Source organism: Pyrus communis, chromosome 8 (genome assembly GCF_041283825.1).
Source record: "Pyrus communis isolate YQ-2024b chromosome 8, ASM4128382v1, whole genome shotgun sequence".
Lineage (NCBI taxonomy): Eukaryota > Viridiplantae > Streptophyta > Magnoliopsida > Rosales > Rosaceae > Pyrus > Pyrus communis.
This window is the reverse complement of record NC_142572.1, coordinates 19223187-19239675: the sequence shown is the minus strand read 5'-3', so window position 1 is coordinate 19239675 and position 16489 is coordinate 19223187. Positions and strand designations below refer to the sequence as shown.

General features: G+C 37.2%; 2 protein-coding genes across 6 annotated transcripts; one reads left to right on the top strand and one right to left on the bottom strand.

Moving 5' to 3' along the window:
* Nucleotides 1-2713: 2713 nt before the first annotated feature.
* Nucleotides 2714-7767, bottom strand: LOC137718736 (uncharacterized). 5 transcript variants are annotated; one of them, XR_015965693.1, is made up of 4 exons: nt 6990-7765; nt 5553-6873; nt 3438-3541; nt 2714-3014 (listed from the first exon to the last, which is right to left on the bottom strand). XR_015965693.1 is itself a non-coding variant. In XM_088699155.1 (3 exons), the coding sequence occupies exons 1-2, from the start codon at nt 7373-7375 to the stop codon at nt 5586-5588; spliced, it is 1674 nt and encodes a 557-aa protein (XP_088555281.1). In that variant the 5' UTR covers nt 7376-7765; the 3' UTR covers nt 2714-3014; nt 5553-5585. The 5 variants fall into 5 exon arrangements, 4 of the variants coding, with proteins under 4 accessions (XP_088555281.1, XP_088555280.1, XP_088555282.1 ...); XM_088699155.1 differs by lacking the exon at nt 3438-3541; XM_088699154.1 differs by lacking the exons at nt 2714-3014; nt 3438-3541 and adding an exon at nt 3869-4319.
* LOC137718148 (transcription repressor MYB6-like) lies at nt 4054-5118 on the top strand. The gene is made up of 3 exons (XM_068457651.2): nt 4054-4186; nt 4266-4395; nt 4480-5118. Exons 1-3 carry the CDS (start codon nt 4054-4056, stop codon nt 4985-4987), a joined length of 771 nt encoding a protein of 256 aa, XP_068313752.2. The 3' UTR covers nt 4988-5118.
* Nucleotides 7768-16489: the final 8722 nt, after the last annotated feature.

Sequence of the window (16489 nt, the reverse complement as noted above, 5' to 3'; positions counted from 1 at the left end):
ATTGCAAGGATTTTTGTGGTAGATATTTTTTGGGGAATTAGATCTTCTCCGAGGCAAAGTTTTGGGATTTTGTTGACCGAATAACACAGATCATTAGAATTTTGATTCAACGATTATAAATAGGGAGATTCTTCTAAAAATTATAATAATTGTAGCCGTTGGATTTTGATCCAACGACTATAAACAGGGAGGTCCTTCTAAAAATTATAATAATTATAGCCGTTAGATTTTAATCCAACGATCCGTATTGTTCGGTTCCTCGAAGAGGATCCAATTCCATTTTGGGGTAAACGTGACATCGATTGTTACTAATTTATTATGTTATATCATATGTAGATGTTTATCAATATTATAAATTAAGATTATAAAAGGCAATCATACGTAAATGTTTATCAATATGACGATGTCACATCCAGGATAAATTTGTTATTCATTCTTGCCAACACAATAATACGGATTCAAGGACACAAAAATAGGTTTTTTGTTTTTTTTTTTTTTTTTTTTTTTTTTTTTATAAATCTTAGACAACACTCCGTATTTTCTAAACAAATCGATTCATAAGAGGAATAATTTTAAAAATCTTGATTAATACATTACTGATCAAATTAAACATTTTGAATTTTGAAAGCTTCATAAAATGCATATTTTATGAACAAATCGATTCATAACAAAAAATGTCAAAGGTAGTACAAATTTTGGTTAATCATGCTTTCAAAGTAGTTATTCTTTTATGTTAATCAACGTGTAAACAAATCATCCATGGCAAAAAGTGTCAAACGTAGTACAAATATTTGCATGTTAGTCTTGTTGAGATGAAGCAATGTGATTCACATTCTAATTGATAATTGAAAACAACTTCTCGTTTTGCCAAGCGTAGTATAAATTCATGCTATTTAGCCAAAATCCAAGTAACATGGCCACTCTTCAGTCTGACTGTGTTTTATAACTGTGGAGCTAAAAATAATTAAGAGACGACATGTGGATTTCTAGTGAAGAGGACAAAATTATCCTTGAGACACGTCGGGTTTCCTACACGCAAGCAGTGGAGAATCATCCATCATCCGAGTCAAAAGTGCCCAAAATAGGCAACAAGTTCAAATTTATCTCATGCATCTTTACTCCATATCCTCTACAAGGAAATTATTCCATAACCTTCAAAACCTTCCTTATAAATTAAATTAATTACGCTAATTAATGGGTTAATTCCTAATTAACCCATTAATCACCCATTATACCAATTAATCACTCATTACACACCAAAAATACACCAAAGGGCCAGCCACCTTTTCTCCAAAGGGGACCGGCCATGCCCTATAAATACTACCAATTTTTCTCTAAAAACCTATTTCCACACTCTTGCAAAACTCCCAAAAACTCTCCAAATACTTTTCTCTCTAAATTCTAACTTTGGCATCGGAGGTTATTCGGCCAAAGTCCCCTCATTCATCGTGGGCGCATGAGGCTTTTGGCCTTGACCTAAGATGTAATTTATTTTGTATATGTAATTTTGTCCAAGAATAAGAAGGAAGAAATTTGCATTCACAATAACTACGAATATAATCGTATCGTTCTTGGTTTCAATGAAACCTTTGTTGTCGTCACTAGCATTAGCAAGTGAGAGTTAGAGAGAGCGAGAGATCAAGTCGAGAAATTGAGGACTTGTCCTCTATGTTTGAGTTTATTCGAGTAAGAGAGGAGAGAGAGTAATTGTGTTTGGGGATACATGAACGGTTGAGATCATTCTCTCCCTCATCCAATGTCTCCTTTGTTTTGTAACATATAAAAAACATATTTTTCTTTTCAGGTTTGTTCGGTTCGGGGGTAATCGGGTAGGGATCCGGATTTCGGCCAAAAATCTTAGCCCTACCATCTATTTAAGTTTTGTAGACGTGGATTAAGCTAGCTGAGCAGGCGTTGCCTTTACATTCTCGTTCTTCAAGCTTAAACTTAGGCATCTCTTTTATAATATGAAAAATAGGGCATTTCACATCTTTTCTTTGTAATTTCCTAATAAAGGAATGTAGATTATTCATCTTCGTAGAAATATGTAAATGAAAACATTTATATATTTTTCCATTAGACATATTCTCACTCTCTCTAAATAACGATAATTGTAAACATCAAACTTACCATAAAAAGATAATGATTATTCCAACTAATCTAATACCAAGACAAGTGAGGTATCAATGATCCAATAAACTAATAACCCAACCCTCGGTTTTCTGAAACAAATGCAACAAGAAACAAATAAAAATTGTGCTGGATTTGGATCTAAAACACACACTAAATCGGGGTCCTCACAGTCTCAGAGCAAGAACAAAACTATTTGGAAATTTGTGCTCGTTTGCAAGTAGGGAATAAAGCCCTTTCATCTCAACCACAAAGCCGACCAACTTTCATTGTTTTCTAGCCATATCTTTCACCGTTTGACACAGTAAAATTAAAAACAAATTGTTTTGGTTTCAGGCTTTCAGCCGCATAATTGTTCGTCTGAATTACAAAAGGTCTGTGTATGTCACCCTGATTTTTACTTTCGTCCCATTAATTTATTTTGTTACACTTTCGTCCTAGTCGTTTTTATTATTTTTATGTTTTTTAAGTTAGGAGCGTTACACCGGTCATCAAATACGACAAACTTCCAGGGTTGTCCAAGTGAAGATTGATTGCGTGAAAATGTTAGTGGGTCACAATGTTAACTACAAGTTTTAAGATAGAAATAAAACACACGCAAAAAAATCAATTTCTTCATGGAGGCATTTCGTCAAACATGGTGCGCACATGTCAACAGATACCGACACATGCCAAAACAATATGATGAGTGATACAGAGAGAATTTGTCTGAGTGTTGTCGATGCAACTTTCGAGATACGCCTAGCAAGCTTTACATCAAATATTTGATAAACACAAAAGGAACCCACACCAAACATTTGGAAATTCCTCAAAAAACCTCACATGTATATTTGTTGGACTCCGCATAGTCTTGGGATCACTTTGACTTGAATGTCCATCCGCCTCTAAATGTGGAAATCAACTTAGTTGACGAATTGGACGGAAAATGAAAACAAAACTCAAATGCAACCAAAAAGAAATACAAGGACGAAAGTGAAAATCCGAGTACAAGGACTTCCGGTGCAATTTAACCTAACTGTTAAACCAACATCCAAAAATCAGATTCAATGCTAATTATAGTTGTTAATCATGCAACTACCCAGATATAATAAGCTGATTCCTACCTGCCTTCTAAGTTCCAATTACATTTCATCTGCAATATTCCCCCCAGTGGAGGACCCGAGAATCAAAATCTAGCCGGCCCTAATTTGTTTTGTAGCTTCATAAAGTGGCATTGCGGGTGAAAGTGACAACTAAATAAGGTAATTAACAATACAACCAAGTTCTATGATATCATTAACTAGTGATTAATTAAGCAAAATCCATACCTGTCATAACCTAGGCAACACATCACTCCAACTGAAAAACCACCACCATATCAATAGTTTTGTAATTGATCACTGCTTCTCTCTTTTCGGTCGGAGCGGGCGGCCTAGAAGAAAATTTGGACACAAACAAACACTGCTCGGTACTTTTAGCGTTAAAAAGTCATTCATGTTCATCCGCTCATCACAAGTTAATACATGAGTGATTTTTGCACCTCCCCTTTGACCTCATACATTTCCCTGTTTTCTTTTTAACCGTTGGATTGAACACATCGTTTCACACACGAAAATTCAAAAATCTGATACCATTTTTTCTGTCGGTTCAATTCTTCAATTTTGATCCTAACCACGTTGTTAAAAAGTTGATTAACAAATTATTCACAGATTTTAAGTCTTCATATAATAATATTGGATTAAACAACTAAACCAACATATTTCAAAGTCTTCTTATATTAATATTAGATTAAACAACAAACCAACAGATTTCTATGTCTTCTTATAGTATTATTGGACTAAACAACAGAACCTTGTATATAAAATCGTTCACTTCCAAAGACAATGGCGCGATAAAGTGCAGTTCTGAAAGAAAAGGAGAGAGACAGAATCAAGTGAGTGAGAAATGGGAAGAAGCTCCCGTTGTGAGAAGGATGGACTGCGCAGAGGAGCTTGGACTGATGCTGAAGACCAAATTCTGCTCGATTATGTCAGAGAGCACGGCGAAGGGAGATGGGAGAAACTATCGAGGGAAACAGGTGAGTTGGCTTCAATTCTACGTACGAGCTTCTTAGTTACAACGCATGAATGTTTATGAAATATGCATATTCGGTGCAGGTCTGAAGAGATGTGGGAAGAGTTGTAGGCTTAGATGGTTGAATTATCTGAGACCTGATATCAAGAGAGGCAACATTACACAAGAAGAAGAAGAATTGATCATCAGACTCCACAAACTATTAGGCAACAGGTACTTATTGTTACGTAAACCTTGTACGCTTCGTTAAGTAGTATGTCCTAGTTATGGGTGTTTCATAGTTCTCGGCACATGTAGATGGTCATTGATAGCTGGAAGGCTTCCAGGTCGTACAGACAATGAGATCAAGAACTACTGGAACTCTATCTTAAGGAAGAAGGCAAAAGAAAACCAATCAGAAAGGTCTAGAAATGAGAGGAAAACCATTGAAGACTTGGCTACAGAAGCTGCGTCATCAGTAGAGACCGATTCGCATTTTACCAAAGAAGAACGCAGACCAGCAAACAATGGAATTGAAGAAAAAAATACAGAAGCAGAACCAGATTGCCATGATGGATTCTTACCTAACACTAGTGACAGTGATATGCCGCGGAACTTCATAACGGATCTCAATGAAGGGCAACTTAGCATATCTGAGTTTCTCCATACCGACTTCACAAAGCTTTGTGAACTGAATACGAAGATTGTTGATTGCACAAATAACTGTAGAAATGGGTCATTAATGTCAACCCCAACCACTGAAGCTCCTTTGCATTTGGAGGAGTTGCTAAATGATTGGGAAGCTTACGACTTTTATCTGCCCTGAAATTTCTTTGGGTACTTGATTCTTTTCCTTTGAGTGTCGATATCAACTAAAATGGCCTAGTATATTTGCTTATCATGCATCCTTCATCCAATATTTCCATATATGGCAAATATCATTTGTGTTTGGTGGTACAAAGGGCAACATTTCCTAGGCTTTCTTGGTTTAGTTTCTAAACTATACGTCCTTTTTCCGGGAGATAGCTTACAGGATAGGTCTTTTGGGTTTTGCCGTAAATGGAACGCTCTTTTTATTATTTACCGATTTTGTAAACAGAAAGATCGTTGTGGTTACTTGTCATTTTCATTGCACCTATGACCTAATTAAAGCGAAAATGAGTAATATATACATGAATACGAATTACTAGTTCAATGCGTAAGTAGACATAACCAACATTTTCCAATATTAATCAATATGTTATATCCAAAAAGGAAAATTTAATTCAACTTCAAACTCTGTCAGCAACAAACACTACTAAAAAAATGCTTGAAACTCAAGCAAATAGCCAAAAACACATCAAAATTCCTAGGTTAACAAAAGAACTACAGGCTATGATTAAGTGGCGTACCTTCCTAGTTTTGTCCGATGGCTATGCTCTACCTTATTCGTCAGAATCATCACCATCTATCTCTTCTCTTTCATCCATGTTTTCATCATCCTCATCGTTTTCCTTCTCCTTCCCAGAGTCTCCTTGCACATGTTCTACTTTACCATCACCAATGCCATTGAAATCCAACCTACTCGAACCCTTTTCGGAGATTGCAAAATTCCCATTTGGCAGATTATGTGTAACTCCCGTCTCTCTTCCTGCAATAAAGGCTTCTAAAAGCTCCGAACATCCTTGCCTTTGAATGCTAACATCCATGCTAACCGAAGACGAAGATGAAGGGACGGTTGGTGTTTTTGAGTACAGCTGACCCAATTGACTAAAATAAGAACAAGTTTTCGACTTCAGAGGACGCTTTTTCGCAGCGTCTTTGGTTTTCCTAAAGTACTTGTTGATGTTCTCCCACTTTTGCTTGCACCTTCTGGCACTTTTCTGATAGCCCATTGAAGCCATTAAAGCACTCACCTCTTCCCAAACATGCCCTTTTGACCCCAGTTCCGCAAATTTCGACTCTACACTACTGCGCACTAGAATCAAAGCCTCGACTTCCTTTTGAGGCCATCTGCTATTTGCGTTATCAGCTTTGGAGGGTGTCAATTCCTCTGCGGTTTCAGGTTCGCTTGAATTATCGGGCTGCAACAACAATGGGATTTCCCTAGGAGGAAGGTTGACTCTTTGGCCAGTGATTTTCTCAATGTATGAAACAATGAGAGCTTCTCTGCTTGAAGCTATAGCCTGCTCATGGAGTTTGCCCATGGCTTCTCTCTTATGGTTCTCCTCCGCTTGACATCTCCATGCTTCTTCTCTCTCCCTTCTCTCTTTGTCCATTTTTTCAATCACTTCCAAATACTTCTTATGAAGATTGTCTTGGTGATCCACAACCTGCTTCACCAAGTTCTCAAAAAACCTAGTCATTGAACTTAATTGCTCCTTCATTTTCCTCTTCCTCTTTCGAATCTTCCTCACCAACACCTCTTCTCCAATGGAGTCTTCCGATCTGTTATCTTCCCTAAATGTATCAGCTGGAGCAACATTGAGGCCATTAGAATCACCAAAAACCACAGGAAATCCCACATTTTTCAGGCAGTTTTCGCCGGTGAGAGCAGAGCCAGAGCCAGTTTGATTCTGATTACCCTCCCCCATCTTTGCAAGGTTATAGATTGCTTCAAGCTCACCATAAAGCCTGTGTTTTTCCTCCAAGTCCCTGCATCTCTCCCCTTCTTCCTGCCTCTGCCTGTTGTTTGTTGTGTCGGGGACTATCGCGTCAAGAGGCTTCCAACTGCTGCATTAACACAAACACGTGGGGGGTAAAAACAAGGTCAGCATGAAAAACAGAGAGAACACAGAACAAGTACAACAAAAAAGCACGTAAATTTCTCCAATATCAACAAAAATTACCACATGGGTTCTCTTATAATCCCATAATATTCTTGGGTTTGCCAATTTTTGAATCCTAAGTTATGTGGTCCACTGTTTTCACTGAGACCAAGCTTGAAACTTAGAGGGCTCGGCTGCCATGGCAGCCTGCTTTCTTCCTGCTGTTCTTGCTGCTGCTGCTGCAGCAATGCTTGGAACTGGAGATGATTCTGTCGTTGAAACAGGTCGTGGGTAATCGGAATCGGTTGAGCTATTTGACTGACATGACTAAACGGCTGCTGCTGATGAAACTGTTGAAGGAAATGGTTCTGGTTTTGCTTCTGAGGACTGAAGATTGGTAAAACTGATGACCTAGAATCCATGAACTGTTGATTACCAATCTCTGCTGTTTCAAAATTCGACTGCATATCTTTTTTTCTCCAAATCGAAAACAGAAAAAAAATGTTTTTTGTCACTGTAAATTTGAAATATTTGAAGCAGGGGAAAGTAGGGTTCTTCTTCTTCTTATTGGAAAAACAAATCTTAACAGAAAGATCTTTTGAAAGGTTCAACTTTCAAACGCATAACAGACTGAAAGTTTCAGAGAGTTAGAGTAGGGAAGGATAAGGATTTGAAGCTCCCAGAGTTCGTCTAGTCATATTATCGTTCTTTGTTTCTTTTTTTGAAATATTTGTTTTAGAATTTGACAATGTTCTTTTGGGTTGTTTGAACAAAATAGCTATTTTGATTTGCTTTATATATATATATATATATAAATAGGAAAGAAACTAACAACATTGTCAATGTTTTTGTTAACAATGTGATGAAAGAATTCTTTGGTTTAGTTTCTTCAACACATGTTCGACTTGCACAAAGTGTTATTTCTGACGACAGTAAACGTTGCGCTCATCGTTTACTGTTGAGTCCGTATGTGTTATGGCACTATCTATGAATAGAGCAATTATCTTCAACCAATTGTGTTTCGAAATTTTTTTATAACTCAATAAAATAAAAATCAAGAAATGTTATCTCGAGGGAATTTGCTCCTTATACTCCTTGATGGGCGACATAGTCACGTAGTGACACGTGCGATGGTAGTAAAGAGCTGAAAAGAAACGGACTCGTAGGCAATCTCATGGGGGCCCACAGTGACACACATCGGAATCTGAATATTATGTCGTCGTCCAACATGAAAGAAAGAGTGACGTCCTTTTGGAAGCATATGATGTATGTGGCACGTGAATAGGAGAGTACACTGGCCATGCTGTCGACTTGTCTCTCAAGATTAATTATAAGGAAAACTAATGAAAATGGCTTGAAAATTTTGAGTTTTAATGATAAGAACAAAATAAAAGGTAAAATAAATAGTATCAAGATTGACTTTTTAGTGTAAAAAATATGGTTTTTCGTTAAAGTTCCCTTAATTCTAATGGAAAGGGATCCTCGTCAAATCCTTTTGCTGGAGATCTCGTAATCATATCCATTCATCGTACATTATGCAATTAGAAATCATTTAAAATTTAAATTTTAAAATTAAATTTAAATAGTACCTAAAGAAAACTGATCGCACGATGTACGATGAATGGATATAATCACGAAATCCCCAAATCTCCAATTATAATGACCAGTCGCGATTTCATATCCCATCCAACTGCCAATATTCAAAGTTTGCAAGTGTCAGTTTGACAATTGTAGGATTACTGGTAGACGCCAACCATACAACTCTCTCTCATGGTCCATTTGCAGTGTCAAAAAGTGAGTGTCGAAATCTCAACAACAATAGTCGGCTCTCGTTTAGTCATGACACGATTATACTGTTATCGTATTATTTTCGTGCTACTTGAATTATATATGACATATAAATATGATTAACAATTAGTTTGAAACTTCAAAAAAAAAAAATCATCGATTGTATTATGATATTTAGTGAATTTGACCGTTTTTTCGACACATTGAAAAATTTCTCATGATTAACATATGATGTCGTGAAGGTAGTATACATGTATGAAGAAAATCTTTCACCTCATTTAGATGGCTTCTTTTTGTAGAACTGATTTTATACATTAGTGATTTGATAGATGAAACTCAGAAATGAGTAAATACGAAACTTAACATTTGGAGAGAAGTATTTGAATCTAAAGGTCTTTGCTTAAGTCGGTCAAAGACAGAGTATATATAATGCAAGTTTAGTGCAAACGAAGGCTCAAATGAGTTAGAGGTGAGGGTTGGAGACCAAGAAGTACCAAAGAGCGACCGCTTTCGCTACCTAGGATCTATCTTGCAAAAGAACGGAGAGTTGGATTGAGACATCAACCATAGAATACAAGCTGAATGGATGAAGTGGAAGAGTGCATCCGGTGTGTTGTGTGACCGTTGTATGCTACTGAAGCTCAAGAGAAAATTTTATAGGACATCCATGCTTTATGGTATGGAATGTTGGACAGTGAAGCATCAACACGTACATAAAATAGATGTAGCGAAGATGAGAATACTTCGTTGGATGTGTAGGCACACGAGAAAGGATAAGATCAGGAATGAGGATATCCGAGGTAAAGTAGGAGTAACCGAAATTGAAGGAAATATGAGAGAAAATCGATTACGGTGGTTTAGACATGTGAAATGAAGGCCTACTGAGGCTCCGGTTAGAATATGCGATTACAGGACAGAGGTTCAAGACCCAAGGGGTAGAGGAAAGCCTAGGAAGACTTTGGAAGAGACTCTAAGAAAAGATTTTGAGTACTTGGAACTAACAGAAAATGTGACACAGAACTGAGCGCAATGTCGTTCTAAGATTTATATAGCTGACCCCATTTAATGGGAAAGGACTTTACTGTTGTTGTTGTTGTATTGATTTGGTATCGAAAGAACTCACTTTTAATTGATTAATTCTCATGCGGAGCCTAATTTTTGTACTAGATACTCTACAAGTGATTTCGGTTTGCCCATAATCGCTCTCAAACGAGTCCTATTTTACAAAACTCATTCAACAATGAAGTTGTTAATGACATTCGAAATCAAAATGTGAAATTGAAATAATTTTTCCAATAACTGTATGGTACAAACCCGAATGAGGAAAGATTTTGATACATTAAACTTTATCACGTCATATTATGTCATTTTTTAAGATTTTAATGAATTAAACCTTGTCAAATGTGTCGCTCAATTGGCTCTGATGATATAATTCGTCACGAGTGCGTGTTCATGCTGTATCCAAATTTATATTGTGAATAAAATTTGATAAACAAAATGGTGAGGTGAGCAGGACCACAAATCTCAATGTTACTCCTGTAATTTTGTCTATAGTTCAGTTGGGTTCTAAATATGGATGCTGACCCCAAAACTTCGACTGAAAAAGTTGGGTATGGGATCTGCCAGACAGACAAGGATTGTCTGCTCTTCCACTTTTGGTATCCTTTCGTATCTTTTTATTTATGTGATCACGGTTAAATAACGTCAATATTTTATATTACTATTTATTTTTGTCTAATTATCTCTATAAAAAAAACAATATAAAATGTTGACGTGGTTTAACCGTAACCACACAAAATAAGAAGGCATGAGAGGGTACCGGAAGTGGGAAGGCAGACAATCCTTGTCCCTGCCAGACTTCCCTTCAAGTTGCTCCTTGGGTCTCCCCCAAGTTGGTTCCAATTTGTTACCAAAATTGAACCCAATTGGATGAGTGTGAGCTTAACCTGTCCATAACTTTCAAAATTTCTTTAAAAAAAAAAAGAAAATGATAAAGACACTCTATTTTCTCTTATTATTTAATTTATTTAATCTAATGACTAAAGATAAAGCACACTGGATGAGAGACTAAAAAATTATCAATTAAATTTATGATAAAACCTCAACTTTATTCGGTTATAGCTTTACACTAATTAATCAAATAACTTCCTACTTTCTGGTTTCTGGTTAAAAAAAAATATAAATAAATAAATAAATAACTTACAGGGGATGGTGCCTGCATTTGTAACCAGTTGTCTGGTCTGATTAATCGATGGGAAAGTTTAGTGGGACATGAAGGAAAATGTGAACTAGATGTGGCTCCTGAATTTCAAAACCTTGCTGGTGATGTTATAGCCAGAACAGCCTATGGAAGCAACTACGAAGAGAAGAAAATATTTGAGCTGCAAAAAAGCAAGCTGTTTTAGTACTTTCCCCGGCGAAAGGTATACTGCTACGCACTTATTAAAACTAACAATACTTTATTATGTAGTTTTTATTTGCATATTACTACTTGGGCTAGTGGCATTCGGTTTTCGCTTTGTTAAACCATGTCTTGAGTTTAAATTTCATGAACATTTGTCAGCCCAAGTTAGTTTCTCTCTCGGTACAGATTCATACCCACTAAAAAGAACAGGATGAGGTACAACTTGGACAACGAAATCAAAGCAATATTAAGGGGTATAATCTGCAGAAAAGAGAAAGCAGCCATGGAAATGGTGAAGTGGGTGCAAATTATTTGCTGAGTTTACTATTACAATGTAATGAACAAGATCAAAATAGATTGATAATTGAGGATTGATAACAGTAAGATTGAGCTATGGTTGCAGAAATGGAAACTAAGAGAGCTCGAAGAGAGAGAAAGTAGAGAGGGAAAACTGTATTTTCATTATATCAACAATTATTACAAGATTTGTTTATATAAATACAACCACAGATAACTAACTAAAGAGTCGTCAATACACTTGTGACATCTGGCTATTCTATATATTGACACATGGCAACAATTGAATAATATTATCCTCTACACTCTAACATTCCCCCTCAAGCTCATCCAAGTTGGCAAGAAAAACCAAGAGAAGAAGTCCTACGTCTGTGTGGAAAGAACACACTTGATTCAAATGCCCTAAATTACATCAAGATTGTAAGTCGCTTCCTGCTTAATATTACATGTACCACAATTATTTACCATAACAAAAAAACAATTCTTCATCTTTAATATTATACACATGTGGTTAACAATGTGATAAGTGAATATGAACATCAATTTAAACGCAATTCATTAACCGGATTTTTTGTTGTGTGCAAGTGTCGATTATATTAAAGGAAGTTCGAAGGTTATATCCGCTCTATAGAGGCACACCCAAAACAAAATCAATGTAGGAGGCTGCAGGCATTTCCAATATCCCAGCTGGGGTTTGAATTTGTGCTGCTGACTATGTTTCTTCACTATTGTCCAATATATTGAGGTGAAAACATTGATGAATTAAACCCAGAGAGATTTGCTGAAGGAGTTTTACCTAAATAACAATCCCAGAATTTCAAAGTCACCTAAGCTAACTTTTCCAGATTACCCTGTGCATGGATCCGCGTCTGGCCATGTGCGCTTTAATATCACTCGATGTTCGTTGTCAACATTTTTGTGCAGTTGTCACATCCTTTTAGTTATAGTAAAACCAGTTGCTAAATTGAGCTTGACATTATGATATACGCATGTAGTCTCTATTACAAACATGGATAACAATGTCCTCAATAAATGTCTTACTTCGTTACCCGATCACTTTTTTCGCAGGTTTCATGATACTGAATGCAAATGTTGTGGAGCAAAAAATAATCACAATGTGACATGTTGATCTTTGGATTAAAAGGACAAGAATACTCTTGAGGCACATCGGGATTCCTATGCGCGAGTAGCAGGCAATCATCTCTTAGTCAAATCAAAAGTCCCCAAAATAGGTAACAATTCAAAACCTATTTCATCCATCCTCATCAAATCCTTTCCATGAGGTAACTCTCAAATCTTTCCCTTTTTATTATACTAACTAGCCAATCAATTAGGCAATTATTCTATTAATTGGCTAATTAATTAGTTAATTATTCAATTATGCCCAAGTAAACACAAATCAAGAACCTAGTCCACAAAGAGAGCCAAGTGGCCAGTCCTCTCTCACCCAAGGAGGCCGGCCACACTCCTATAAAAACCCTTTCATTCTCTCCAAAACCCAATTCCAATTCTCTTGCTAAATTCTCTAAATTCTTCAAACAATTTTCCCTCAAAATTCTAAATTTGGCATTGGAGGTTCTTTGGCCAAACCCCCCCCCCCTAATTCATCATGGGCACGCGAGGCTCTTGGCTTTGACCTAAGGTGTTATTTGTTTTGTAGGTGCAATTTTGTTCAAGATCAAGAAGGAAGAAATTTGCATCCACAAATATCTTACTTCCTTACCCGATCACTTTTTTCGCAGGTTTCGATAATACTGAATGTAGTTTTGAGGTTACATTCACATTTGCTACTTATGTATGGGCACACCTTCCAGAAAACCAATACGGCAGGGCTTTCCATCCCAGCTGCTGTGGTAGATTTGTGTTTTCTACTCTGATTCTTCACACTGATCCAAAATATTGGGGTGAAGATGTTGAGGAGTTCAAGCCAGAGAGATTTGCTGAAGGAGTTGCGCAAGGTTTTTCTGTGATAAAATCAAAGATGGCTCCGGTTATGATTCTTCAACATTTTACTTTCGAGCTCTCTCCCTCATACACTCATGCTCCTGTTATGTACATTACTGTGCAGCCACAACATGGAACCCCAATCATACTGCATAGGATTTAAGATGCTGAAATTGGTGCCCAATAAGTAGATTTGAATAAAGGTTGGATCTTCATGTAAATTTAAGTGCATAAAAGATTGTAAAATATTTAATATCGAGTGCATAAGGTGGAGTTTAAAAATTGCTACCATTTCCTATAATAAAACTAGTTTCAAATTAAGTCTAATTAAAACTATTTTATTTATCGGGTACTAATCTCATTTTCATTTTCTGCACTTCTTTTATTATTTTTGTCTATTGAATTTCTTTTGATTTATTAAATTTTAAGGCTCTAGATAGAGGTGTGTATGAGTATAAATGAGAGTATGAAAGTCGCTTTTCTTTTACCGAAAGAGACGCAGACAAATGTTATCGAATTTAATCAAATAAATAATGTGAATAATGTCTTGGATATGAATTTACAGGAAATCACAGTGTGAGGTGAGATTCTTTGTAAAGTGGTATGTGCCAAGTCACCCGTTAACTCAAGACTAACACAACGGAGATCCTAATATTCCGGTTCCACACATGATTTGTTAATTCCAGGAAAATAAACCTCAACTGAAAATATGAGTGGGATTTTCGTAGAATTGGCGACGAAAAAACCTTTACAAATGCACTAATAACAAATTAACAAGTTAAAGAGTCAAGCAAAATTAGTTAAATGTTTGTTATGATTCTTATGTAAATAAATAGATTAGACAAGGATATAATTGTAATTGTAAGAGCAGTGTACTGTCTATATATACACTGCTGCATCATTGTAAGATTATCTGATTAATCAATATATGAGAGATACTTAGAAACTGTGGATCTTGGTTTTCTACATGGTACCATCGCCACACCGCCTCACGGCTTCTTCGATCCTGCCTTCTTCCGCTCTTCTCTGATCGCCTTCTCCGATCGTCTTCTCCGCCGTGATTGTTTGAGGTGTTGTTCTCCTCCGATTCAGATTCTTGCTTCCTTTTCTTGAATCTTGATGGCGTCTCCCTCCGATTCTTCTTCTCCAATTGAGTCGGTGCCTCCCTCAAACCCTAATTCCTCTTCCCCAAATCTCAATACCTCTCAGATGTATAATTCTCTCACGATTCAGAACATTGGCAGTATGGTTCCGATCAAGCTCCAGCGATCCAATTATCTGCCGTGGCGAGCTTTGTTTGCTCCGATTCTTCGTCGCTACAAGCTTCTAGGGATTGTTGATGGCACTAAGCCCTGTCCATCTCCCTTTCTTCCAAATCGCTCCATCAATCCAGGTTTTGAGCAATGGTATGAGAAAGATCAGAATTTGCTTATCTGGTTCAATTCGACGCTATCTGAGGAAATTATTCCGTTCACAGTCGGTGTCTCCTCCGCTCGTGATCTCTGGCTCAAGCTTGAGCAGCGTTTTGGTGGTATCTCAGATGTACATATTCATCAATTGCGTTCGAAGCTTCAAAATGTTCAGAAAGGCTCTCAATCCATGGCTGACTATCTTCAACAAATCAAGGAGATCTCCGATTCTCTCACTGCCGCTGGTGCATCTGTTACTGATCGTGATCTCATTGCTGCGACTCTTGCAGGTCTTACTGATGATTTTGAATCTTTCACTGATTCCATCTTACTTCGCCTTTCTTCTACTTCGTTGGATGAATTACATGGCCTGTTGCTCGCTAAGGAGTTGTCCATGGAGCGTCGCAAGAAACTTTCATCTTCTGAGCCCTTTCATGCCTTCTGCAAAGCCAACCGCCTCTCCTTCCTACACCACCACAAGCTCTTGCTGCTCACAATCCTGGAGCATCACCACTTCAGAATTCTTTTCGGTATAATTCTAACAGAGGCTACAATCGTGGTTCTACCCGAGGCTTTAACCGTGGTTCTAATCGCAGCTACAATCGTGGTTCCAATCGTGGGAATTTCAACTCTGGTTTCACTCGAGGATCTTATAATTCTGGATTCAATCGTCATGTTTCCTCTTCAGGACCCAAAACTCCTTGTCAAATTTGTGGCTCTACTAATCATGAAGCTCTTGATTGCTTCGACAGAATGAATCCCGAAATCTCAGGCAAGTTTCCTCCAGCTAAACTTGCTGCCATGTGTGCTCACTATACTGCAAAGTCCTCCAATCCTTGGCTCATTGATTCGGGTGCTACCTCTCACATTACGAATGATATATCAAATATTCAATCTCCTACTCCCTACCATGGTGAAGACAAGGTGTACATCGGAGATGGTAAAGGTCTGTCTATAGATCATATTGGCACATCTATTTTGCATACTCCTGCTCACTCGTTTAAATTGCAAAATGTTCTTCATGTGCCTCAAATGAAACATAGTCTTCTCTCTGCTTATCAGTTTATTAAAGATAATGATTGTTCATTAACACTTGACATTCATGGATCCTCTGTCAAGGATCGTTTTACGGGGAGGACGCTTTTGCGGGGCCAAGTTAAAGATGGCTTCTTTCCGCTTCATGGTTCATCTGTTCTCTCTCCTGTCACTCATACTCCTACTGCACTTGTAAGTACTTCTGCTAATGTTCGCATATGGCACAGCCGACTTGGTCATCCATCTTCTGCTATTTTTCGCAAAGTCTTGTCTACCAATAAAGTTGTTGTTCAAGGCAACTCTTCTCTGGCCTTCTTCTACAAAGACTGTGCTTTAGCAAAGAATCACAAGCTTCCTTTTGGTACTCATCAATCTGTATCTACTAAAAGTCTAGATTTGTTGCACTGTGATGTCTGGGGACCATCTCCTGTTGTATCAGTGAGTGGCTATAGATATTACTTGCTTATTGTTGATGATCACAGCAAGTATAGTTGGTTTTTTCCCTTAAAGTCCAAGTCTTCTGTATTTTCAACCTTTGTGGAGTACAAGTCCTATGTAGAGAACACTCTTGGTAATAAAATAAAAGTTGTTCGCTCTGATTCAGGGGGTGAGTTTACCAGTCATCAATTTCAGAATTTTCTTAAACTTCATGGCATTTTGCAACAATTTAGCTGTCCTCATACTCCTGAGCAGAATGGATGTGT